Source organism: Schistocerca serialis, chromosome 4 (genome assembly GCF_023864345.2).
Source record: "Schistocerca serialis cubense isolate TAMUIC-IGC-003099 chromosome 4, iqSchSeri2.2, whole genome shotgun sequence".
Taxonomy (NCBI): domain Eukaryota; kingdom Metazoa; phylum Arthropoda; class Insecta; order Orthoptera; family Acrididae; genus Schistocerca; species Schistocerca serialis.
Genome location: NC_064641.1, coordinates 758,261,210 through 758,288,684, shown reverse-complemented (window position 1 = coordinate 758,288,684; position 27,475 = coordinate 758,261,210). Strand labels below are relative to the sequence as shown.

Genomic DNA, 27,475 nt, shown 5'->3' with positions numbered 1-27,475 from the left:
TTTAGAAAACGAAACTGTGGGAACAAAACACTTTTTGGAAAGATGTCTTATGTGCAGCGACATGTACATTGCATATTTTTGTATTATGAAAGTATAAATTCAAATTCCACCAAACAGCGCATGTTACATTCCCAAGCACTGAAATCAAGACTGCAATGCGCTTTTGTAAGCCAGTCATAGCTCGTGTCACGTGATCTTGCCAGATGATGACAGCGGATATTCAGATCATAGGACATGTGATGCAGTCAGCCAATAGCAACATCACTGTTAAGCAGCGCGAAGACGCAAATAGGAAAAGTTAATGGTTTAAATAATTATACATAGTGTTGCTACAATGAAAGAAAAGTTTGCACATATAATATTGGTCTCGAAGATTAATAAGCTTCAAGAGAAGCTAGGTTTTCACATATAATGTTGATGGTTTTTGGGCGTGTTAAACTTTACTATACATCACACAAATGTGCCACTAAAATTTTTAACAACAGCATAAATGTTTATCTTCTGGATTATTCTAAATGGTCGTCTGTGAAGAGTCGATTTTTAAATGAGAGTCAAATGCTCTGTGATTTAAGAAATTCATCATACATTCTCACACATAGTTCATCTTGCATAAAGGAAATTTACTTTGAAAGTAATGCTTTTCAAACCACAATTCACAATATTTTCCTGTGACCTGTTAGAAAAAGGTTCGTTTCAGCGGTTGCCAGTGACCGCCAGATAACAGGCATCACCGTGCTTGTGCAGCTACGATTCTGTTATATATAGGTCAGTGTTGAACACTGAACACTGAATATCTCTTTGTTATGATATGAATTGTAATAACACAAATACAATGAGATCAAGATTTTGAGACTCAGAATTTACAAGAGAAGCAGTCAAAATGAAGATGAAATCAAGTCATTTTGGATGCAAGAATGCAACATCAATTGCACTCACAAATCAATTCAGCTGTATAATTATGCAGTCCAGAAATGTTATCACAGAGTTCTAAGCAAAAACAGAACCATGTGTCTAAATTCTAACCATCTGGAAGTACAAATACTTTTGCAGAACCCAACAATATAGATATTTTTTCTGAAACATTGTGTACTACTTTGCTAACCATGATTAAACATTCAAATAATGCTATCTTTTGTACAGACATTATTTGCGTGAAGAAATCTTTAAGCTCTCCTCCTCCTAGATCCCTGTCCTTGTAGCTGAAGTACACTTTGTTCTAATAAGATCTGCTAATGTTTCACGATTGTTGATGTATTCTTTAACTACAGCAATACAAAATACTTAGAATTATATAAGATTTTACTGAAGTCTTAAGCATGTAACTCTTATTTTTAATTGTTATTTTGCTATTAAAAGAATGAAGTTTACTGTACTTACAACTGGCTACTGTTTAATCTTCTACTAACTGTGTTATCAATATCCATCTGTTGGATTGTTGAGTGTGAACACGTACTCTGAAAAATAAAGAAGAATACTCATAGTGGCAGAGCAATAAACAATGCAGAATACACATTATTGTAACACAGATGGCATATACAAATAGATATAAAACATTAGCTTTCAAATCCAACATTCCTTCATTAGGAGCTAAGCAAAAGCATGAGAATGGGTAAATACAGATAGATGGTAAGAAAAGTATAAACAATTTAGAATCTTGGGCAAAGGTAGATGGCAAACACAAAATACAGAACAAAAAATCCCAATTTATCGGGTTGTTGCAATCCATGAGTCACTCCTCCTATAACTTACTCCAGCATCAGACTTAAAGAACAGAAGAATCTAGTTAAACACAAGACAAAATCACTGTAAACAGATCTGAGGTCATACGACATTTTTACTATAGCCTGATTAAGCAAAAACAGTTTGCAACAGTTAACTAATAACACAGTTTCTAAAAGTTGGTCCTCTTCAGTAACGTATACCCTGACTTGCTCCTTATCCGACCACTCAACTACAAGGCAAGTTGTTACTTTTACTCAGTCCATTATTTATATTCTGTTGAAGTTATCCCTGAAACACAATTAATCCAAAACCAGAATGGGCATAGACTGCAAAAAAAAAAAAAAAAAAAAAAAAAAAAAAAAAAAAAAAAAAAAAAAAAAAAAACTTTACTTGTGAGAGTTTAATGAGAATTCAATTCACTGGCAGATAATAATAGTATGGATTCCAGTGATTATGGCACAGACAGCACATTGGACATCAGGCACCGACAACTGATATGAGCCTCACCAAAAAGTCTGAGTATGAGGCTAACTTTATAAGTATGTGTAACCAGCCAAATATTCATGTCACATAGAAGCTATTACTTTGATGTTTAATTGCACTATTGCATAATATGCAGTGCTTCTATGATCAAGTTGAGATCACAGGAATTCACTGTAGAATTGTCTGCTTTGTATGACCAGTGACAAAGTTGCTATAGAAAGTATACTACTGGCCATTAAAATTGCTACACCATGAAGATGACGTTCTACAGGTGCAAAATTTAACCGGCAGGAAGAAGATGCTGTGATATGCAAATGATTAGCTTTTCAGAGCATTCACATAAGGTTGGCACCGGTGGCGACACCTATAACGTGCTGACATGAGGAAAGTTTCCAACCGATTTCTCATACACAAACAGCAGTTGACCAGTGTTGCCTGGTGAAACGTTGTTGTGATGCCTCGTGTGAGGAGGAGAAATGCATACCATCACATTTCCGACTTTGATAATGGTCAGATTGTAGCCTATTGTGATTGCGGGTTCTCGTATCGCGACATTGCTGCTCGCGTTGGTCGAGATCCAATGACTGTTAGCAGAATATGGAATCGGTGGGTTCAGGAGGGTAATACGGAATGCCGTGCGGGATCCCAACAGCCTCGTATCACTAGCAGTCGAGATGACATGCATCTTATCCGCATGGCTGGAACAGATCATGCAGCCACGTCTTGATCCCTGAGTCAACAGATGGGGACGTTTGCAAGACAGCAACCATCTGCATGAACAGTTCGACGACGTTTGCAGCAGCTTGGAATATCAGCTCTGAGACCATGGCTGCGGTTACAGGGGCGCCTGCGATGGTGTACTCAACGACAAACCTGGGTGCACGAATGGCAAAACGTCATTTTTTCGGATGAATCCAGTTTCTGTTTACAGCATCATGATGGTCGCATTCGTGTTTCGCGACATCGCGGTGGACGCACATTGGAAGCGTGTATTCATCATCGCCATACTGGCGTATCACCCAGCGTGATGGTGTGGGGTGCCATTGGTTACACGTCTAGGTCAACTCTTGTTTGCATTGACAGCACTTTGAACAGTGGACGTTACATTTCTGATGGGTTACGACACATGACTCTACCCTTCATTCAATCCCTGCAAAACCCTACATTTCAGCAGAATAATGCATGAACGCATGTTGTAGGCCCTGTATGGTCCTTTCTGGATACAGAAAATGTTCGACTGCTGCCGTGGCCAGCACGTTCTCCAGATCTCTCACCAATTGAAAACGTCTGGTCAAGGTGGCTGAGCAACTGGCTTGTCACAATACGCCAGTCACTACTCTTGATGAACTGTGGTATCGTGTTGAAGCTGCATGGGCAGCTGCACCTGTACAAGCCATCCAAGCTCTGTTTGACTCAATGCCCAGGCATATCAAGGCCGTTATTACGGCCAGAGTTGATTGTTCTGGGCACCGATTTCTCAGGATCTATGCACCCAAATAGCGTGAAAATGTAATCACATGTCAGTTCTAGTATAATATATTTGTCCAATGAACACCCATTTATCATCTGCATTTCTTTTTGGTGTAGCAATTTTAATGGCCAGTAGTGTATGTTGAGATCCTTGGTCTTCAAACACAGGGTGTCCATAGATGTTTACCCTGACTTCAGTATTAAATATTAATTATATTTATGATGGTAACACTTGTTTTTTGTAATAGGCCTACTACAGAACCCATCAAGTTTCTGTATGGCTGCGTCTCCTTCAACATTTTCATGCCACAAGGCGCGCTGTGTGAGCTATATCGTAAAAATGGCTTTTGCCCCAGGAGAAAGCTCAATGTGTTATGTGGCTAGCAGAAACCAAATCACCAATTACCACACAGCAAAAGTTTGTGTCCCATTATGGAGAGAAATAACTGGATGTCAAGTTAATCAGAACATGCATGGAAACTTTTTTTGCAACAGAGTTGGTTCAGAAATGAACAAGCAGTGGCAGACTATCAATTAGACAAGCTTTGCCATAGCTTCAAGTACCAAAGAGTACAGTGCATAAAGTGGTTCAAAAATGTCTTAAATTGCATGCATACAAGTTCCAAATTGTTCAGACATTACAACCAGTTGATCATCCAAAATGTGAACAGTTTTCCATAGACATACATGCTGAACAATTTGGATGAGGACAATGATTTCAATGCAAAGGTTAATGTGTGGTGTGGGGTAAAGTGTGATTGAGAGATTGGCCCAATTTTCTTTCCTGAAAGGGATGTAGGTGGATATGTTTACCTAGACATGGTGAATTATACTATTCCCCAGGTACAGGATGTGCATGGCACTTATCACTTTCAGCAAGATGGTGCTCTCCCTCATTTGGCTCTAGAAGTCAGCTATTTTGTTAATGGAACCTTCCCCAACAGGTGGACTGGCCGAGACAGCCTGCTTCATAGCCCCTGAGATCATCTGACACTACCCCATCAGATTTCTTTCTTTGGGGGCACGTAAAATATATAGTGTACAAAACAGCAGTTCCTGATATTGTTACATTGCAATAATGCATCACAGATGCCACTAGCACAATCACACCAGACATTCTGCACAATGTATGGCAGGATATTGAATACCTGCTTGATATTTTGCATGTTACCAGTGGTGTGTATGTTGAAGTGATTTAAATGTTTATGTATATTACCTGTATTAAACGTTTATGTAAGGTTCAAAACTTAATGAGTAGAGGTGTATGTAGTATAACACAGACTTCATTTACTGTATCCAAGAGAGAGTGTTTTGTTATCAGGGTAAACATTTATGGACACCCTGTACTTTTGGCATGATGTGATAAACATGCAGGAAACGATATTATGAGAAGGAAAGTTGCTACTCACCATATAGTGGAGAACACGTGTGTGTGTGTGTGTGTGTGTGTGTGTGTGTGTGTGTGTGTGTGTGAGATCTAATTTTGACAAAGGCCTTACTGGCCAAAACCTATATTTATGACAGTCTTTTTGTTGTACCTATCTGCGACTCAGTGTCTCTGCTATATGGTGAGTAGCAACTTTCTTTTCATAATATTGTCACATTCTATCCTGGATTTTCCATTGTTTAATGTTATGCTGTCGCTATCGACATGCATACAAATTTTTATTTGTCCTGTGTCTCAGATCCCACTGACGATGGGCTCCGTATCTGGCAAAGCAATATTTTACAGGCAGTTTATGGGTTAACAAGATGTTTTTTAACAAATATTTACAAGCTGCAGAGCAAAAAGCACACATTATTTTCAAATGAAGAAATAATTAGCACTGCACAGTTGTTCATTTCAGGGACAGTAACATTTTAATTGCTATGACAAATGTCATCACAATTAAAATAGACGGCTGACTGACTCTGTTCCATTTGCCCCAATTCTGTATTGCCACCTTCACCACAGACAGGTAATAAAGGATGGGATGATATCTCTGGAAGCTCGAAGGATATGAGGTCTACTTTTAGAATTTCCGGAAATAGGTTTGGTGGTGGTGGGAAGGGGATTTGGGGTTGGAAGAAAGTGATGGTATCACCATTTCAAAGGCGGTATTAGTCTTGGCCACTCCACAGGATGTTTCGATTAAAATAAGTCATATCACATCATTTGAACCATTAGCAAATCTGCAAGTCACTGTTTTCATTCAGTGTTTCAAAGGTGTGTTACCAAAAATTCAGTTTGTGTCAAACAATGGGAATGGCAGAGCTGAAAACTGGGGAGTATTTATACATAATGAAATGAATAGTTAATATTAGTTCAAACAAGCATTTGCTTTTGCTATGACCAGTACTTCTGCACTAACAGAAGTATAAATTGCATTACTGAATGGACTTAACTACCAGAGGAATGACACAACATTGAAAGAATTTGTAGAAATGGAATCTTCCATGAACGAATATTTAGATCAGCCTGGAAGGGACAAGATTTTTTACTAACCACAATTGTGTGACAGTTGCCCAACAACACATTTTTGAATAAGATATATCAAACAGATGGAGTACAGATAAGATGGTCAGGGATCGATCACCAAGAAGACCCTTGACTGCCAGTAGATATCCAATATTTGGGTGCCACGATGATATAAGGGGATGGCTTGGATCTCAAGGTGGGCATGGTGGAGCTCACACTGCCTATGTAGTCAGTTAGTGAAGTGACAGGTTCCAACACACAGAACAACAAGTGGTGAAAGCAACACAGTGAATCAGGAATGTATCTAGATAGTTCTTATTCACAAATGGAAATGACAGGGTTGTATAAAATAAACCAATAAAGAAGGACTAACAAGACAAAAAATAAACAAGGAAGAATTAACAATAACAAATGAGAAGTAAAGGAATGAAGAATATCACTGATCATTTTGCAGCTTTATGTCACTTATCATTGTCCCATTAGGTAAAACATGGCTGACTTATAAAGCCACAGAGAAAGTGAGGAAAGGAGTGTCCTTGAGTCTGGGTATCAACAGATGGCAGAGCAACACATTTTTACTGGTGACTCTACAACTAGTGAGTTCAGAGTTGAGTTACTACTAGTTCAGACACTCCTAGCCCAAGACTACCGGTATGTACATAGGTTCCCAGGTTGAGGGGTTAAGATCTACACAGGGACTTCAGAAAGTAAATTACACATTTTGTCCCATGATAAAACCACTGTGCAACAAGAGTGGTGTATTATTTCCAGAAGAGAGAATTCTGCAGCAGTATCAATAACAATCACATCGCAGTATGGCAGTGAATGGCATAGTAACTGGAAGTATAATCCAAATTGAAATAGATGGGACAATACATTTCTTGGGGGCAAAATGTCTAAATTTCACACAAATTCACACATGGACCAAATGTAATGTCACGTACATCCATAGCGAAATGATGTCAATAATGCCACACATACATGAGTGACGCTGGTAAGGGAGGAAGCCCATTGGCAATGACACTGCACACAATGCTGAGGCAATCTTTGCCTGAATGATTGGAAGAACTTTCTGACTGATGTTGACACAGAGACTTGGTTAAAATGCTGAAAAATAGTATCATGTACCTGTGTCACTTTGAAGTGTTGGGCAGCATTCAATAAAAGTTACTTGTCCTGCCATAATAATGTGTAACTTACTTTTTGTCATCCTTTATAAAATATGACAAGGATGGTAGCTATCATCTTCACGATATTTTAGATGTGATGATGATCTAATATAACCAAACCTAGACATTACAACAAAAATACATCCTCTAGACTGTGCTTTGTTCATATAGTTGATATGGCCATTTTAGTAGTACATGCATTTTGTGGTTACTCAACAGCCTGAATCTGTGTAGAGACAACCGTGTTTTTGTTTGACTACCTGAGAGCTGAGACGAAAGATATTGCAAATTCTGGAGGATCAAAAGATTTACATTTTACCTGCCTCAACTTAAGATACTTTTTTTTTGTTTCCTTTCAGCTCATGAATTAAATCCTCTTTCAGAAAGACTCCATGCTTCACACTGGGTGGAAACAAATACACGAACAAATACACATGATTCATACAGATTAGTTGACTTTTACACATCAACCAAGTATAAAACTCTTCAGACATTTATGTTACTGAATGCAGAATAACGGTCAGATCCGCTGGCCCACAATTCAGCTTTAATGTTTCCTGTGAGATGTTGTGAGTTGAAGTTACTTTAAATATTACTGTTTCCTCTGGCTCACTGCTGGCTTTCTCCACTATAATATGTACATTCAAGCTCCATTAACCCCTATGTTGAAACCCAGGTGTCATCTGATTTTGAAACTATCTTTTCAGTAAGTCAAACAATGTAAATTCCAGAAAGGAATAATAACACTATTATGAAAAGTGTAAGACTGCTACTCACCGTACTGAGGAGACACCGAGTCACAGACAGGTACAATGAAAAGACTGCTGCTGTACATTTAAGCTTTCATCCAAATGGCCTTCTTCCCAAGTAGAAAACACACACGTGACCATTTTTCCATCCACTGTGGCCAGACAGCAGACAGTGTGGGCTTCTATGCTAGATGTTTGGGGATTGAGGTGGGGTTGGGCGTGGGAGGTGGACAAGAAGAGAAGGCGAAAAAGACTAGTGGGTGCATTGGCAGAATAGATGACTATGTAGTGCTGGAGTGGAAGCAGGAAAGAGGATATGTAGATGGAGGACAGGAACTAGCGAAAGTTGATGGTGGTATAGGAATGTAGGATATACTGTAGGGAGAGTTTGCACCTGGGCCATTCAGAAACACTGGTGTTGGTAGGAAGGATCCAGATGGCACAGATTGTGAATTCCTCCAGCAACATATCCACCAGTCTTTTCCCACCTGTCTCTGCCTCCCCCCCCCCCCCCCCCCCCCCCACCTCCCATATGTACCTAGCAGTTCCCTGTCCCCAGTACGTCCATGGCCCTCCATGCTCCCAGAAGCGGCACTACACCTTTCCCGACCCCTGCAGTGCAATCACTGTTCCTCTCCGCCCCATACCTCCTCCTTACCCCTGGCATTCATGCCATATAGCTGCACTGATCAGGCACACTGTGTTGGCTGCAGTATGGCCACAGCAGCCAGAGACAGTGGTCACGTGTGTGTGTGTGTGTGTGTGTGTGTGTGTGTGTGTGTGTGTGTGTGTGTGCGCGTGCGTGCGTTTGTGTGCGTTTTATTTCCACTTGGGAAGAATCTGGTACCGCGCGCTGTGGAATTTGATTCATTTGGTTGTCTCTGTCACTCCGTTGATTCTTGGGTGTTGTCGTCGTAAGGTCTGTCTCCATCGTCCGTCATCATTTTGTGTCCGTCCTTTCTGTCATTTGTTTGTTTGCGGGCCGCTCTCCGTTTTGGTACCGCCGCGCTTTCTCGGCCACCCCGCGACCAGAATTGTCGTGGTTACAACATCTTTGGTGGTGAGGTAAATGGTGGTAGTTGCTAGCATTGAGGCAAAGTTGGTCTGTCTTCTGGAGCAACAGCAGCAGCTCATGCAGCAGCAGCAGCTCCAGTTAGACATCTTACAACAGTCGCTGCAGTTGCTAACGGACAAAGTCGATGCCCGGGACGCATTACCACAACAGCTTCCGAGTCCTCAGGTGTCCGATGCTTTCCCATGTCCGTCGTCATTTCCACCCTTCAATGACACTACAGAGGACTGGGAAACCTACTTACATTGAATAAAACAACATTTCATGGCTTTTCAAGTCACAGACGACTCCTTGCAGCGGCCATTGTTTTTGTCTTGGGCCTCCCCAGACACGTTCTTTCTTCTCCGCAAGTTGGCACCATTGTCCGATCCTGTGGCTCTCTCTTTCCAGGAGATATGCCTTTTGCTGACACACTATTATTCCCAATGGTACCATGTGGTCGCCTCTAAGCTGGAGTTCCGCCAGTACCATAAAGAGCCTGGTCAATCGTATCGTTCCTGGGTCACGGACTTGAAGGGTCTCAGCCGTCAATGTGATTTTAAGTGCACCAATCAGCAGTGTAAGACTTCATGTGCAGACTCCCTGATCCAGGATGTGGTGGTTCAGCTGGCTCCCAATCCTGAGTTCCGTAATGCGGCGTTGAAACTCAGCAACCCCTCTTTGAAGAGATAATCTGCATTGCCCACTCCTTTTAAATTGCTCAAGCAGCTAACGAGTGTCTTATGGTGCAACCGCAGGTGGCGGTGATCGTGGCGTCATGGCGGGTTCTGCTCTTGCAACGTTGACGTGGCCCAGCTGACAGAGGCCAGCACCATTGGGACTCCTCATTGTCCGACGTCTCTATGGCGTCAGCGCCTCCGGTCATCCCTCGTCGCCAGTTGCACGGCCCACTTCCATCTTGCCCACAGTGCTTTACTGCACATTCACGGACTGATGGTCCCCACCGCTGGAAAATGTGCACACTGTGTAACAAGGAGGGCCACATCCGATTGGTCTGTCGTAGTTGCTCGACTCGCTCCAGTCACTCCAGTCCTGCCCCTCCTGGGCCTCAAGATACAGTCCATGTTCTGCAATCGGACGTCCCACAGGATGACCTGTCAGCACGGAAACTTTTCCTCATGCTCCCCCTTTTCACTGAGGATGTCAGTTTTCAGGTCGACTCTGGGGCCACCGTCTCCCTGATTAATATGGTGACATATACCTAGCTGGGTTCTCCTGAGTTGTCACTTCCCTCTCGTCAATTGGTCGCCTACGGAGACTGTTCCATTCCCCTTCATGGGCAGTTCGTCGTACAGGCGACATACAAGCGTGTTCCCCGGCTTCTTACCCTCTGTGTCGTCGACCATTCGTTGGCTTCGAATATTTTTCGCCTGGATGTGTTTCAACTGTTTGGCTTTTCAATTTCCAACAAAGTTAAAGTTGTTTCCACAGATGTTCCTTTTCAGGACTTGGAGGATCTGTGCTCCGCTTTTGCATCGTTGTTTGCAACGGATCTCAGATGTGCTTCTGGCTTTCAGGTGCACATCACCATATCCCCAGATGCACAGCCTCACTTTTTCTGGACCCAGCCCCTTCCGGTGATGGTCAAGCAGGAACTTGATCGGCTCCAGGCTGCTGGCGGTATGGAGCCTGTAACTTACAGTGCCTGGGCGACACCACTTGGTGGTCATACAGAAACCCAATGGGTCCCTTCGGCTGTGTCGGGACTTCGGCACTACAGTCAATGCTCGGACCCTCGTTGACACTTGCCCCATTCCCCGACAGGAAGACCTTCTCGCCAAGCTTGCCATGGGAGAGTATTTTTCAAAGATCAACCTGGCTGACGTATACCACCAGTTGCCCTTGGATGCAGCATCTCAGAACATCATGGTTATCAACACACTGCCAGCAGCGAGTCGTATACTCTTAGCTCACTTATTTGTTACATAGTTTAGTTCTTAATTTCTTTGGGTGTTTTTGGGTACTTGCATTGTTTAATTCATAAATTTCGGGTGTATTATAGTATTTGAGAGTTGTAGCATCGCGCTTTAGTACCTGAATAGTGTAAATTCGAAGAGTCTCCTTCTGCCACCGAGCAGTGTGTCAGCAGTGCGCAAGTAGCAGCATTACTGCATTTACTAGGCAATCTTGTATTTTAATAACCATTTAAATTTTATGTCGAATTGTTTGTGCTCTCTGTAGATTAGTTCAGACGTTCTTTGCACAACAGCTTTTAGCATGGATAGGAACTGCGACTGCTGTGTTCGGATGCGGGCTGAGTTGGCATCCCTTCGCTCCCAGCTTCAGGCAGTGTTGGCTTCGGTCACACAGCTTGAGGCTGTTGCCAATATGCATCACTGTGCAGGTCCGGATGGGGGTTTGTCGGGGACGGCTAGCTCATCCCACGCATCCCCCGATTGGACTACGGCTGTGGCTGCCCTGGATACTGCCCACATTGAGGCTGATCCCTCACCCGTGGTAGAGTGGGAGGTCGTCTCGAGGTGTGGCAGGGGGCAAAAGACATTCCGGAGGGCTGAACGGAAGGCCTCTCCAGTTTGTCTGGCGAACCAGTTTCAGGCTCTGTCTCCAGCTGATACTGATCTTCGGCCGGACATAGCTGCTTGTCCTGTTCCAGAGGTTGCCCCTCAGTCTGCAAGATCCGGACGGTCACAGAGGGTGGGCTTACTGGTAGTTGGGAGCTCCAAGCATCAGGCACCTAATGGGGCCCCTTAGGGATATGGCAGCAAGAGAGGGGGAAAAAAACCAATGTGCACTCCATGTGCATACCGGGGGCAGTCATTCCATATGTGGAAAGGGTCCTCCCAGATGCCATGAAGAGCACAGGGTGCATCTAACTGCAGGTGGTTGCTCATGTCGGTACCAATGATGTGTGTCGTTTTGGATCAGAAGATATTCTCTCTGGTTTCGAGCGGCTAACAGAAGTGGTAAAGGCTGCCAGTCTTGCTTGCAAGATGAAAGCAGAGCTGACCATTTGCAGCATAGTCGACAGGACCGATTGCGGACCTCTGGTACAGAGCCGAGTGGAGGGTCTGAATCAGAGGCTCAGACGGTTCTGCGACCGTGTAGGCTGCAGATTCCTCGACTTGCGCCATAGGGTGGTGGGGTTTCGGGTTCCGCTGGATAGGTCAGGAGTCCACTACACACAGCAGGTGGCTACACGGGTAGCAGGTGTTGTATGGCGTGGACTGGGCGGTTTTTTAGGTTAGATGGCCGCAGGCAGGTACAGAAAGGGCAGCAGCCTCAAAGGGTACAAGGCAAAGGCAGGACATGCGGCAGGACAAGCAGCAATCGGTATTGTAATTGTAAACTGTCAAAGCTGCATTGGTAAAGTACCGGAACTTCAAGCACTGACAGAAATAACCGAATCTGAAATCGTTATAGGTACAGAAACCTGGCTGCAGCCAGAGATGAATTCTACTGAAATTTTTACAAAGGCACAGATGGTGTTTAGAAAGGATAGACTGCATGCAACCAGTGGTGGCGCATTTGTCGCTGTTAGTGGTAGTTTATCCTGTAGTGAAGGAGAAGTGGATAGTTCCTGTGAATTATTATGGGTGGAGGTTACACTCAACAATCGAGCTAGGTTAATAATTGGCTCCTTTTACCGACATCCCGACTCAGCAGCATTAGTGGCAGAACAACTGAGAGAAAATCTGGAATACATTTCACATAAATTTTCTCAGCACGTTATAGTCTTAGGTGGAGACTTCAATTTACCAAATATAGACTGGGACACTCAGATGTTTAGGATGGGTGGTAGGGACAGAGCATAGAGTGACATTATACTGAGTGCACTATCCGAAAATTACCTCAAGCAATTAAACACAGAACTGACTCATGGAGATAACCTCTTGGACCTACTGATACCAAACAGACTCGAACTTTTTGACTCTGTAAGTGCAGAACAGGGAATCAGTGATCATAAGGCCGTTGCAGCATCCCTGAATATGGAAGTAAATAGGAATATAAAAAAGAGGGAGGAAGGTTTATCTGTTTAGCAAGAGTAATAGAAGGCAGATTTCAGGCTACCGAACAGATCAAAACGAAAATTTCTGTTCCAACACTGACAATGTTGAGTGTTTATGGAAAAAGTTCAAGGCAATCATAAAATGCGTTTTAGACAGGTACGTGCCGAGTAAAACTGTGAGGGACAGGAAAAACCCACCGTGGTTCAACAACAAAGTTAGGAAACTACTGGAAAGCAAAGGGAGCTTCACTGCAACTTTAAACGCAGCCAAAACCTCTCAGACAAACAGAAGTTAAACAATGTCAAAGTTAGTGTAAGGAGGGCTATGCGTGAAGCGTTCAGTGAATTTGAAAGTAAAATTCTATGTACAGACTTGACAGAAAATCCTAGGAAGTTCTGGTCTTACGTTAAATCAGTAAGTGGCTCAAAACAGCATATCCAGACACTCTGGGATGATGATGGCATTGAAACGGAGGATGACATGCATAAAGCTGAAATACTAAACACCTTTTTCCAAAGCTGTTTCACAGAGAAACACCGCACTGCAGTTCCTTCTCTAAAATCTCGCACAAACGGAAAAATGGCTGACATTGAAGTAAGTGTCAAAGGAATAGAAAAGCAACTGGAATCACTCAACAGAGGAAAGTCCACTGGACCTGACGGGGTACCAATTCGATTCTACACAGAGTACGTGAAAGAACTTGCCCCCCTTCTAACAGCCGTGTACCGCAAGTCTCTAGAGGAATGGAAGATGATTGGAAAGATTAGATTTAGATTAGATTTACTTTCATTCCAATTGATCCGTAGTGAGGAGGTCCTCCAGGATGTGGAACATGTCAGAAAAACAACAATACATGACAAATATTTAAACTAAAACAAATAAGCTAATGTACCATTCCACAGGTCCCAAGTGGAATGATCGTCATTTTTTAATGAACACTAAGAGTCATTTTACAAATACTATTGCACTGAATTTAAAATAAAAAAGTTTTATATTTATTTATAAGGTAAGAAACATGTAATACAACTACTGTAATACTTATTTACAATGAGCACATTACTGCACTGAAATGGTGCAGAAGTTAGATTATACTTACACACACACACACACACACACACACACACACACACACACAAATTTTCAGTGAACACATTACTGCACTGAAATTGTGCAGAAGTTATGTTGTACTTATATACAAATCAGTTGGTTTTCCTCAGAAATTCATCAATGGAGTAGAAGGAGTTGGCCACCAATAAATCCTTTAGGCTTCTCTTAAACTGAATTTCATTGGTTGTTAAGCTTTTTATGGCTGCTGGCAAGTTATTGAAAATGTGTGTTCCTGAATAATGCACACCTTTTTGTACAAGACTAAGTGACTTTAAATCCTTGTGAAGATTATTCTTATTTCTAGTATTGATTCCATGAATTGAGCTGTTGGTTTGAAAAAGTGATATATTTTTAATGACAAATTTCATTAAGGAATAAATATATTGGGAAGCTGTAGTTAGTATCCCTAGTTCCCTAAACAGGCTTCTGCAGGATGTTCTTGAGTTCACACCACATATAATTCTTACTGCACGTTTTTGTGCCCGGAAAACTTTAGCTTGGCTTGATGAATTACCCCAGAAAATAATCCCATATGACATTATGGAATGAAAGTAAGCATAGTATGCCAGCTTTTTCATTTTTATATCCCCTATGTCTGACAAAATTCGCATTGCAAACAGAGATTTGTTAAGACGCTTCAGCAGTTCTGTGGTGTGCTCCTCCCAGTTGAATTTATTATCAAGCTGTAAAAAGAGCACAGGTAGTCCCAGTCTTCAAGAAGGGTCGTCAAGCAGATGCGCAAAACTATAGACCTGTATCTCTGACGTCGATCTCTTGTAGAATTTTAGAACATGTTTTCTGCTCGCATATCATGTTGTTTCTGGAAACCCAGAATCTACTCTGTAGGAATCAACATGGATTCCAGAAACAGTGATTGTGTGAGACCCAACTCGCTTTATTTGTTCATGAGACACAGAAAATATTAGATACAGGCTCCCAGGTAGATGACATTTTCCTTGACTTCCGGAAGGCGTTCGATACAGTTCCGCACTGTTGCCTGATAAACAAAGTAAGAGCCTACGGAATATCAGACCAGCTGTATGACGGGATTGAAGAGTTTTTAGCAAACAGAGCACAGCATGTTGTTCTCAATGGAGAGACGTCTACAGACGTTAAAGTAACCTCTGGCGTGCCACAGGGGAGTGTTACGGGACCATTGCTTTTCACAATATATATAAATGACCTAGTAGATAGTGTCAGAAGTTCCATGCGGCTTTTCGCGGATGATGTGATAGTATACAGAGAAGTTGCAGCATTAGAAAATTGCAGTGAAATGCAGGAAGATCTGCAGCGGACAGGCACTTGGTGCAGGGAGTGGCAACTGACCCTTAACATAGACAAATGTAATGTATTGCGAATACATAGAAAGAAGGATCCTTTATTGTATGATTATATGATAGTGGAACAAACACTGGTAGCAGTTACTTCTGTAAAATGTCTGGGAGTATGCATGCGGAACGATTTGAAGTGGAATGATCGTATAAAATTAATTGTCGGTAAGGCGGGTACCAGGTTGAGATTCATTGGGAGAGTCCTTCGAAAATGTAGTCCATCAACAAAGGAGGTGGCTTACAAAACACTCGTTCGACCTATACTTGAGTATGCTCATCATGTGGGATCTGTACCAAGTTGGGTTGACGGAGGAGATAGAGAATATCCAAAGAAGAGCGGTGTGTTTCGTCACAGGGTTATTTGGTAAGCATGATAGCGTTACGGAAATGTTTAGCAAACTCAAGTGGCAGACTCTGCAAGAGAGGCGCTTTGCATCGCGGTGTAGCTTGCTGTCCAGGTTTCGAGAGGACGCGTTTCTGGATGAGGTATCGAATATACTTCTTCCCCCTACTTATACCTCCTGAGGAGACCACAAATGTAAAATCAGAGAGATTCGAGCACGCACGGAGGCTTTCCGGCAGTCGTTCTTCCCGCGAACGATACGCGAACAGGAAAGGGAGGTAATGACAGTGGTACGTAAACTGCCCTCCACCACACACCGTTGGGTGGGTTGCGGAGTATAAATGTAGATGTAGATGTAAATGTAGATCTCACTTTTCCGACTGTATAAGTGCCTTCCTTTTGGTGTGTTTTTGGCACTGGCCATTTTCCAGAGATTCCTGGAGCAGCTTACACAGCCTATCCCCACCTATGTGAATTATCTGGATGATATCTTGGTCACCAGGTGTTCCCGCCAGGAACATTTGCAAAACCTCAGCACCTTACTTCAACCGCCAGGATGCACTGGACGGTCTGCCTCTTATGGCTGCCCACATTGCTGTGGTTACATGCCACGACCCTGTCTTGTGGCAGGTTCTCCACTACATGGTCCACGGGTGGCCCTCCTATGTTACTTGTCGTCGGATGCAGTCCAATTTCAGCACCTAGCACCACCTGTCCCACAGGCTCTCCGTGGTAAATTATGTCCTTCTGATGGCCATGGAGTCGGATACCCATTGGGTGGTAATCCCTCCGGACTTGTGGCTTCAGGTGCTCAGTTTGTTACACCGTGGGCACTGGGGTATGTCCCATATGGAAGTATTGGCTCACCGGCACGTGTATTGGCCTGGGATCGATGGCAATATTGAGTGCCTGGTCCGTAGGTGCACTGTCTGTGTGCGTCACCCCCTTAGTCGTTTGCACCCTGGCCTGTGCCTCGCCAGCCCTGGGATCACATCCATAATCCAGTTTTTGGGGTCCATGTGGTTACTCATCATTGATGCCTACTCCAAATACCCATATATTGTCTGCATGGCATCCACCACCACAGAGGCTACTCTCACAGGCTTGGCCCAGGTTCTCACAATTGGGGGCCTGCCTTACATGTTGGTCTCCGATAATGATCCCCAATTCATGTCATCCTCCTTCCACGACTTCTGTCAGGCCAACGGTATCAAACATATCCATAGTCCCCCTTTCCACCCTTTGTCCAACGGCGTGGCGGAGAGGCTTATCCGCACTTTTAAACACAAGTTGACAAAGGTGGTCGACACATCTCCAATCATGTCAGACCTCACCCTCACCTCTTCCCATATCTCCTTCGGGTGTGGACGTGGTCCTCAAGTCGCCATCCCTGACCCCGGTTGCCATCTCCCCGCGGGCCTGCTGCCAGCCCTCTCTGCCCCTTGGTGGATCGGCGGCTCCCTCCCCTGCTCTGGACTCTGGATCGGCTCTCATGGATACCTCGTGCGTCCCTTCCTCCCCGCCAATAGCGGTTGATGAGCCCGGCTCCTCTCCCCACTGCCGTCCACCTCGGCACCGTATTGGGCATTTCCGCCCCTACGCCGAAGTTTTAGAGGGGAGGGACCTGGTACCACACACCACGGAATTTGAATTCCTGCCAGATATCATGGATGTTGAAGACCCCTAGAGGTCTCTGCACCATCGGGCCATTAGCTGTGGCGGTGCGCGCGTCCTGGCCCAAATTTAGTGCGAGGGCACTACAGTGGCAGAGTATATAAGCGCCTGCCTCGCGCTCAGCCAGCGAGTCTAATTGTTGCGTGAGTCTTGACACATCGCCTCGACAACATACAGCGTGTTTACCATTCTTTGTTTTCATTACTAGTGGACGCCTTGGATTTGTTTGGTTGGTTCTGTCACTCCATTGCTTCTTGCGTGTTGTTGTCCTAAGGTCTCTCTCCATCGTCCGTCATCGTTTCGAGTCTGTCCTTTTCATTCGTTCATTTGTTCACGGGCCGCTCTACATTTTGGTCCCGCCGCACTTTCTCGGCCACCCCACAATCGGAATGGTCGCGGTTACAACAAATAAGATCTTTTTGTTGAAATCTTGAACCTATAGCAGTCTTTTTGTTATGCTTGTCTGGAACTCAACATCTCCTCTATATGGTGAGTAGCACTCATTGTTTCAGTAATATTCTTTTCAATAGTCCAAGATGCTGCACAACCCTACTGCAATCAAATATCCCACAAAGTGGTTACTTTTCATCAAGTTGGCAGGAAATGGAAGTTTCCATGAGAAGTGTTTCATTATTAAGACTCTTGGATATCAGTGAAGTTCTTCCAAGCTCTTTTACAACCTTTTATATATAAAAGAGGCACACTTCCTCAAACAGCTTCCATTGTTGCTTTATTAAAACACTTTGACACAAGGATTACTTTTCTTAAGACACTTTCAGGAGAACTAGTCCATGATCTCTTTGAAGGTGCTGACAAACCAAGTTTATATCTATATATCATTGGATTCCAACAAGGGCTTATGAGTAGTGCACTTAAATGAAGCTCAATGTGTTTGCGTAAGCCTGATATAACTGCGATGTAACAAGAGTCCTTTCATCTGGACAGCAATGATAATTTTGCCTCAAACCCACTCAAGTATTGAATGCATTGCTCATCTCAAGGTTGAGAGGCAGTTGTCTCCCCACATACCCTTTTTTTCCGAATTCAAGAAACCTCACAGTTCCTGTACTCAAAGCCAGAACCATATGAGACTTTTTGTGCATTCATCATATGGTACCACCAAACAGGGAATATTAACTTAAGTAACATGCCAAATACAGAATGAATTATCCTCCTCACTAACAGTCTTATTAGCTACAACCCAATAAACACAGTTCACATTATGATGCTCTAAAAAGTAATTTAATAACAGACATGCATTCTCAAAATTTCAATGACAGTGAAACTGTCAAGATTGAAACTGAATACTGGACGAAGTGTGTACCTTAAACCTCTTGCCTTCTTACTTACTAACTTATCCAGGTACGTCTCGTGGCCCACGTAACAGTTTTAGTCTGTTGGCAACTCTCTCCTACCTTCTAAACTCTGCAGAGGTTTTCTTGTATTCACTGCAGGAACAGCACCACAAGGAGATATGGAATTACAGAGAATGGCTTAGTGCTGGCATGTGTGCGAGTCCAGCAAGGTGTGCAGGGGAAACAATGTGGAGTTCAGAATATAAAGAATAAATTTTTGACAACATAATTTAACTGGATTGACAAAAATGTATTCACCAAGTGCTGGCAGAACACACACACACACAACCTTCTTTTATGTGTACATTCTGCTGCTGCTGCTTGGTGAGTAGACAGTTTATCTATCTATTTAAATCATTTGGTAAAGAGCATCACCCACAAAAAATGGGGGGTCCAGATTCATGTCACAGTCCAGGACACACATTAAATTGCTGGAAAGTTACACGAGAGTCTACATCCAGCTCCAGAGTGAAAGATACATCCCCACTTAAAGTCACGTCCCAGGGAACCTCTCATGAGAGATCACATGAAATAAAACCAGAAAAGATTATCTAAATTAAAGGTTCCATAAAATAATATCTTTAAGTAAATGATAAAATATTGCTAAAGGAAAATGTAGATGTGATCAGGAACATCATGGTGAAATCAGCTGTATAATTTTCTTGAACAATTTATTAAGTTGTGGAAGTCACACACTGAATTAAAAGCCACTAGAAGATTCAATAAGGCATATTTTTTAAAATTGTTTTACTTTACACTTTTTTTATAAAATTATATGCAAAGAAATGTTTTGCAAACTAACACATAAAAAGCTACTAGTAAAATGTCTGAAGTACGTGTGAATTTGGAAAAACAGTTATGGTTGGTTGGTTGTTCTAAAAGAGGGGGGAAGGCACCAAACTACAAGGTCATTGGTCCCTTAATCCTAATAAAACAATGCCAAGGTGTGAGATTAAAACGGACAAGACATAGAACACAAAACAGGAAGAAAGGAAAAACCACAAGAACGAAAGAAAGGCAATGAACCCTAAAAGGAACAAAAGAGGACAAGAAAACAATAGAGACACTAGAAAAAGAAGAGAGTAAAACAACAAAGCAGATTACAGTGGCTGGCCAACCACGAGAATAAAAAGGAGAAGCCAGCCACTCTGCAACACATTAAAACTTCCACCCTAAAAGCAAGGTGGAGGACACAGAGGGAGAAAGGACATGCACTAAAACCAACATATAAGTACAGAACCCAGTCTCATGGATAAAACTTAAAATTAAAGCTGCTGCTGAGGCATCGTTGCCCAACACTGAAGGTTGGGAGGTGGGAAAGTTAAAAGTTCGTCAAAGAGTGGATAAAAGTGGGCAGTCCAGCAAGAAGTGGATGACTGTCATTTGGGAGTCACAGCAACACAGAGGTGGGTCCTCGTGACAGAGTAGGTGACCATGCGTTAGCCACATATGGCCAGCGCGGAGCTGGCAGAGGACAACTGATTCCCTGCGAGAGGACCGCATGGAAAACCTCCACACATTCGTCGTCTCCTTCACGATACGCAACTTGTTGTGCATACTGTTATACCATTCTGTCTCCCAAAGCCTGAAAACCCTGTAGCATAATACAGAACACAGGCTAGCTTCAGAAATGCCCATCTCCAGAAGCAGTTTCCGCGTAGCCTGTTTGACAAGCCTGTCGGCAAGTTCGTCGCCTGGGATTCCGACGTGTCCAGGGGTCCACACAAACACCACTGAAAAACGGGACCATTCCAGGGCATAGGTGGACCCCTGGATGGATGCTACCAGAGGGTAGCAAGTGTAGCACTGGTTGATAGCTTGTAGGCTGCTCAATGAGTCAGTACACAGCAGAAATGATGCACCAAGGCATGGTCAGATGAGCTCAAGAGCATGAGATACGGCTGCCAGCTCTGCAGTGAAAACACTTCAGCCATCTGGCAAGGAGTTCTGTTCAATGTGTCCTCCATGAACACATGGAAAGCCTAAGTGACCATCAGCCATCGAGCCATCAGTGTAAACCACTTTAAAGCCCCGGAATATGTCAAGAATCGGGAGGAAGTGACAGGGGAGAGCCGCAGTGTTAACGAAGTCTTTAGGGCCTCGTGAAAGGTCCAGACGAAGCTGCAGCCGAGGCATAAACCATGGAGGCATATGTCATCAGACCGCAAGCAGAGTTGGTAAAAGGAAGGACTCCAGTTCGGAGAGAAAGGAGTGCACGCAAACCGCAATCGTTACCCCCAGCCTGGGCCGCCAATGCGGGAGATGGACTGTCGCAGACGGGAAAAGGAGACAGTAAACTGGATGCTCAGGAGAACTATGAATGTGTGCAACGTAACTGGTGAGCAGTTGTGCACGTCTGATCTGCAATGGAGGGACCCCAGCCTCCACCAGTACGTTGGTCACCGCACTCGTCCTAAAAGGTTCTGTCGCTAGTCGAACCCCACAGTGGTGCACAGGGTTGAGTAAATGCAACGCTGAGGGTGCTGCTGAACCATAAACCAGACTCCCATAGTCAATTCGGGACTGGACAAGGGCTCTGTAGAGCCATAGCAGTGTAGAGTGATCTGCACCCCAATTGGTGTTGCTCAGGCAAAGGAGGGCATTGAGGTGCTGCCAGAACTTCTGCTTAAGCTGACGAAGATGAGGAAGCCATGACAATTGAGCATCAAAAACCAGTCCTAAGAATTGATATGTCTCGACTACAGTGAGCGAATCGTCATGAAGGTAAGGTTCTGGATCCAGATGAACAGTACGACGCCGACAGAAGTGCACGACACGCGACTTTGTAGCTGAAAACTCGAAGCCGTGGACTAGAGCCCATGACTGTGCCTTGTGGATGGCTCCCTGTAGGCGATGTTCAGCAACACCAGTACAGGAGCAGCAGTACGAAATGCAGAAGTCATCTGCATACAGAGAAGGTGAAACGGAGGGCCACACAGCTGCTGCTAGACCATTAATGGCCACTAAAATGAGAGAGACACTGAACACAGGGCCCTACAGGACTCCAGTCTCCTGGATATGGATGGAACATGGGAGGCACCAACTTGGACACAGAAAGTACGGAGCAACAGGAAGTTTTGGATAAAAATCGGGAGCGGGGCCCGGAGATCCCCCCCATACAATCTGGCAAGGATATGATGTCGCCAGATCATGTCATATGCTTTACGTAAGTCAAAAAAGACGGCAACCAGGTGTTGCCATCTGGAAAAGGCTGTTCAGATGGCAGACTTGAGGGACACAAGATTATCAGTGGTAGAGCGACCCTTGCGGAAGCCACCTTGACATGGAGCCAGTAGGCACGTGACTCCAGGACCCAGCCCAACCGCCGACATACCATACATTCCAGCAGCTTACAAAGAACATTGGTGAGGCTGATGGGCTGATAGCTATCCATATCAAGTGGGTTTTTACCGGGTTTGAGCACCAGAATGATGGTGCTCTCCAGCCATTGCAATGGAAAGACACCATCGCACAAGCTCCAGTTGAAGATGATGAGGAGATGTCACTTGTAGTGAGATGAGAGATGTTTAATCATCTGGCTGTGGATCCGATCAGGCCCACAAGCTGTGTCGGGGCAACGTGCGCAGGCCCTGAGGAGCTCCCACTCTGTAAGTAGGGCGTTATAGGATTCACTGTGGTGTGTAGTGAACGAGAGGATATTCCCTTCCAGCTGCCATTTGAGAGTGCGAAAGGCTGGGGAGTAATTCCCTGACGCAGAGGCTCGAGCACACTGCTCGGCAATTGCGTTTGCGTTGGTAGATAACACGACATTTATGGTAACACCAGGAACACCTGTTGGGGGTCTGGTACCCGAAAAGACGTTTGGTCTTTGCCCAGACTTGGGAGGGTGACGTATGGCACCCAATGGTTGAGACATATCTCTCCAAACATTCCTGCTTCCGTCATCTGATAATCTGGTGAAGGCGGGCACGGAGCCGTTTAAAGGCTATGAGGTGCTCCAGGGAAGGGTGCCGCTTATGCTGCTGTAGAGCTCGCTGACGTTCCTTAATTGCTTCAGTGATTTCTGGTGACTACCAAGGGACTGCCTTACGCCTCAGGCACCCTGAAACGTGAGGGATCACATTTTCTGCTGCAGAAACAACTGTTGTAGTCACCTGCTCAACTATCACATCAATGTTACCGTGTGAGGATGCGTGTGAAGCCCTACGACCAGCTGCTTTTGGGCTCTTCAGCCACTGGTGGGTGTCATTTTTCCCACCAGCAGAAACCTGGGAAGGGAGTGGCCCAAGGGACCCCTTCCTAGCGAGGGAAGCAAAAGAAGACTTATGCTTCTCTGGCTTAGAAGTGGGGACGGACGTTCCCAATGGTTGGGGTGGGGGTGGGGGGTGGGGGGGTGTTGCTCCCAAAGTATGTGGTGCAGGAGCAACAGGGGCGGAAATGCCACCCCACCTTCAAGGGGCGGGTGTAGTCTTCTGGCTCCGAGAGGTGACTGGGGTTGGCGCAGCTGATGGTGCCAGAAGTGTTGTAGTGGTGGCATTAGACGATGTCATACGCACAAGATGCAGGCGTTCAAATTTTCTCTTAGCCTCAGTGTAGGTCAGTCGGTCTAGGGTCTTGTACTCCTCGATTTTCCTTTCTTTCTGGAGAATCCTGCAGTCTGGCGAGCAAGGTGAATGGTGCTCTCCGCAGTTGACACAGATGGGAGGCGGGGCACATGGAGTATTGGGATGTGATGGGCATCTGCAATCTCGAGATGTGACACTGGAAGTACAGCGGGAAGACATACAGCTGAACTTCCAACACTTAAAGCGCCGCATCGCGGGAGGGATATAGGGCTTTACATCACAGCAGTAGACCATCACCTTGACCTTCTCGGGCAATGTATCACCCTCAAAGGCCAAGATGAAGGCACCGGTGGCAACCTTATTATCCTCGGTGGACACGCAGGACGAAATGTACACCTCGCGCTCTAAATTGGTGCGCAGCTCGTCATCAGGCTGCAAAAGCAGGTCCCTGTGAAATATGATACCCTGTACCATATTTAAGCTTTTATGGGGCATTAAGGTTACAGAAACATCCCCCACCTTGTCACAAGTGGATAATGCCCGTGACTGGGCAGAGGATGCTGTTTTGATAAAGACACCCAGATCTCATTTTGGACAAGCCCTCCACCTCCTCAAACTTGTCCTCTAAATGCTCAACAAGAAACTGAGGCTTCATTGTCATGAAAGATTCCCCATCAGCTATCGAACATACAAGGTACCGGGCCAAATAAGATCCGCTGCCATCCTTAGCCTGATATTCCTCCCATGGTGTGGCCAGGGAGGGGAACGATTTGGAGTCATACTTCAGTACACTCAATTGAGCTCGTGAATGCTTAGAGATGGCTGGTGTTTCACCAATAGTAAGAGATGATGGACTACGATTCATCGCGTGTCATCTGCCCTGATGCCACCCACTCTGACCAGGGCCCCTCCCCGCAGGTGCCACCCAGCCGCAGCAAAGGCCACCTGGCAGGATGACTTGCTGGGAGTCCCGATGCCCCAGGGGATGGGCATCTACCCCTTGGCAAATGTGGAGAGTTAACAGTGTAGGCATCATCAGAGAGATCCCTGTGTGGTCAGTGGGCTACAACCAACAGAGTACAAGGTGGCCCCACCACAACAGACTGGCTACCGTGCTGGATATCAGGTGCAAAGAAGTCCATGGTCATTGTCAACACAGAATGCGACACTGCATAGTGCTTGGTGGAAAACGCACACAGGAAGGTGTCCTTGCCCAAGAGATGGAGAATGGGCAGGACTGCAATGTGACGATGAAAAAGTGGGCTAAAGCTCTCAATGCACAATGGACACAATGCACCATGTAAGGCGCCCTTCCCCAACTGGCTTGTTCTTTGGAAAAATTTTGGAGAATGGAGGTCAAACCCTACAGGGGACCATCACATAAGCCCAAAACATGTGAGACTCCCATTAGTCACCTCTTAAGACAGGCAGGAATACCTCGGGCCTATTCTAATCCCCAGACCCACAGGGGGGAAAAACAGTTATGAATACAGAAAAAGTTGTTCTCCTTACCTGAGCATAGGACACAAAAAATAACTGTTCACTTTCATAATCCTCCAAAGCTGGCTGATGGATATGAGGATCCTTAGATGTAATTTCAGTTAAAGCCTGTAATTAAAAAAGTAAACAAAGATTACACACTAAAAGGGCACAATTTCATAACTGAATGGATGTCAAACATTATTTCACTTAATGTTTTAGCTTTTATATTACAATAGATCAGTCACATAATTTCACAAACATATCTTTGAAGTACTTCTCAAAAAAAAATTCCGACAAATGTATAAATGGTAATTACAAAGAAACTGCATAGACTTATGACTACAATGGGCCCTGCACAATATATATAGAGATAGCATGAATGAACCACTTTGCAATTTTACTTTTGAAATACTAATAGGATATGATACCTGATTAATAAATGCTGCTGTTTTCAATAAACCAGAACTGAAGCTTTACAAGATTCACTTATTTACCAGGCCAGTAATATTTTGCTTTTCTGTCATTTTTACTGGCTTTCATGGATCATATGGACAACTGTGCATGGGAACTGCTTTCATCCATGAGGTAAAACTGTATTCAACCTGAAGGTTGGTTTAAGCAGTACAGTGCTTTGCTAGGAATTAGTATGATGTGAAGTTGTGCTTGAATGTAGGTGTTTGTAATAAAAGTTCATAACTGAAATATTGACATTATGCATACAGAGTGTTCAGAAATTCCCATTACAAACTTCTTGGGCTTGCAAAGGGGACTGAATAAACAATATTTTGAACTGGAACCCATGCTCAAAAATGTACCATTTCTGTGATATAGCTGTCTGAAAACATGTTTACTCGGTACGTATGCAACAAGGTAGTTATAGTGGGGGGGGGGGGGGGGGGGGCGTGCTTATGTCGAATTGGCTGATGTCATTTGACATCTATCCTACCTCTCTGACCTGGTTCAAGCTCCACTGACATGTGAGTGTTACGGTAATGTGGTTGAGTTCATGTTTGCAGAATACACCGACATGATCCTTCTGTATGGCGAAGCTCATGATAAAGGAAGAGCTGCTTGCAGCCTACATCAAGATTGTTATCCACAACATCTGACTCCATCAAACATCCTTTTTGCCAAAATTACACAACAGCTTCAAGAATTTTTTTGGTTTTTAATGAGTGGAACTGAAGAACAAGTCATGTACCAAGTCACATGTAATAAATTATCCATAAAAGTGGTTGTGTTACCAAAATATTTTCAAATGGCTGTAGCACAGAAACGGTATGTTTCTGGAAATGGGTTCCAATTCAAAATATTATCTACGCAATCCAGTTTGCAAGGCCTATAAGTTTATAATGGGAATTTATGTACTCCCTGTATACCTCAGCAAGGTAATTTATCTTCAAATTATAGGCCAATATTAAACTGAAAGTCTTTTTTAACATTAAATATGTAAACAGTGTTATTTAATAGTGGTCTAATATTGACAAAAAGTAGGTGGAGTACAAAGAGTTGCTAACTTGAAATTGCTTCAAACATAGTTATATTGTCAAAAGGAAAAATTACTGCTGGTATTTTACAGCGACAGGAATAGTCCTAGGTCCAGACGTAAATGTTTTAATATTATTGCTTTAGAGTGACAGTAGTCAACATGGTCCCATTGGTGGGCATTCCAATTTTCAAGACTGACAGTAGGTGGCAGGGATTTTAAAAACATTTTCATCAGATTTTCATATAATTTTGCCATTAAGTATTTGTTAATTAATTTTTATTATATACTTTCATTTGCAGTAAATCTGCTTTATAAATTTTATAAAATAAAGTTACTTCCCTGTTGTATAAATCACCACACTGTGGAACCAGTGGGTGGTTAGAAAATTTTGCTACTATCAGAGATACAAAACTGGGCGGTAGGTAAAAAAACTTTACCTTTGTTTTATAGGATGGTAAAGCAGTCAAACAATTCATTACTCGGGGGAGAAAAAATTGAATTAATGTCTTAGTGCCCATATTCACCTGATATATTATCTAACTATTTTTTTTGTTCTCTTATGTCAAATAAAGAATTCAGAAACAGCAATTTTCATCACCTCAAGAAACTGCTGAATTCTTCCAAAACCATGTTGTGGTACCAACATCAAAGTAGAAAAAAATGTTTTCAGAAGCATTTCAACACATCTGAAAGTCTCTATATTTTAATGACTGGTATTATGAGAAAGAGTAAAAATACTCTGAGAAACAATAAAACAATTTTTTTCAAAAGGGAAAAAAAAGCACACACACACACACACACACACACACACACACACACACACACACACACGGCTTCAGGAATTCCCTAGACCCATAAAAAGGTTATATGATGGATTTTTATGAAAAATATACATATCTAAAGAATAGCAAGACACTATCTGCATAATCTTTAAAAAATATTTTGAGCAAAACTTAACAGCATAGTTACATTATTTTTTTAAAAAATTTTAAATGTGTACGTTTATAGACAGCTTGATTTCTATATGTAACAAGAAAAGTTTACAGAAAAAAGGAGAAGAAGGAAAAAGGAATGTGT

At 43.5% G+C, this 27,475-nt stretch overlaps 1 protein-coding gene across 1 annotated transcript in view; it reads right to left on the bottom strand.

Moving 5' to 3' along the window:
* The window catches only part of LOC126473303 (endothelin-converting enzyme homolog), a 632,708-nt gene that overhangs the window by 9,960 nt on the left and 595,273 nt on the right, over positions 1–27,475 (bottom strand). Inside the window, exons 14-15 of the mRNA XM_050100277.1 lie at positions 24,940–25,035; positions 1,378–1,454 (exon numbers count right to left, since the gene is read on the bottom strand). Coding sequence (XP_049956234.1) covers positions 1,378–1,454; positions 24,940–25,035 — 173 coding nt within the window. The remainder of the gene's footprint in view (positions 1–1,377; positions 1,455–24,939; positions 25,036–27,475) is intronic.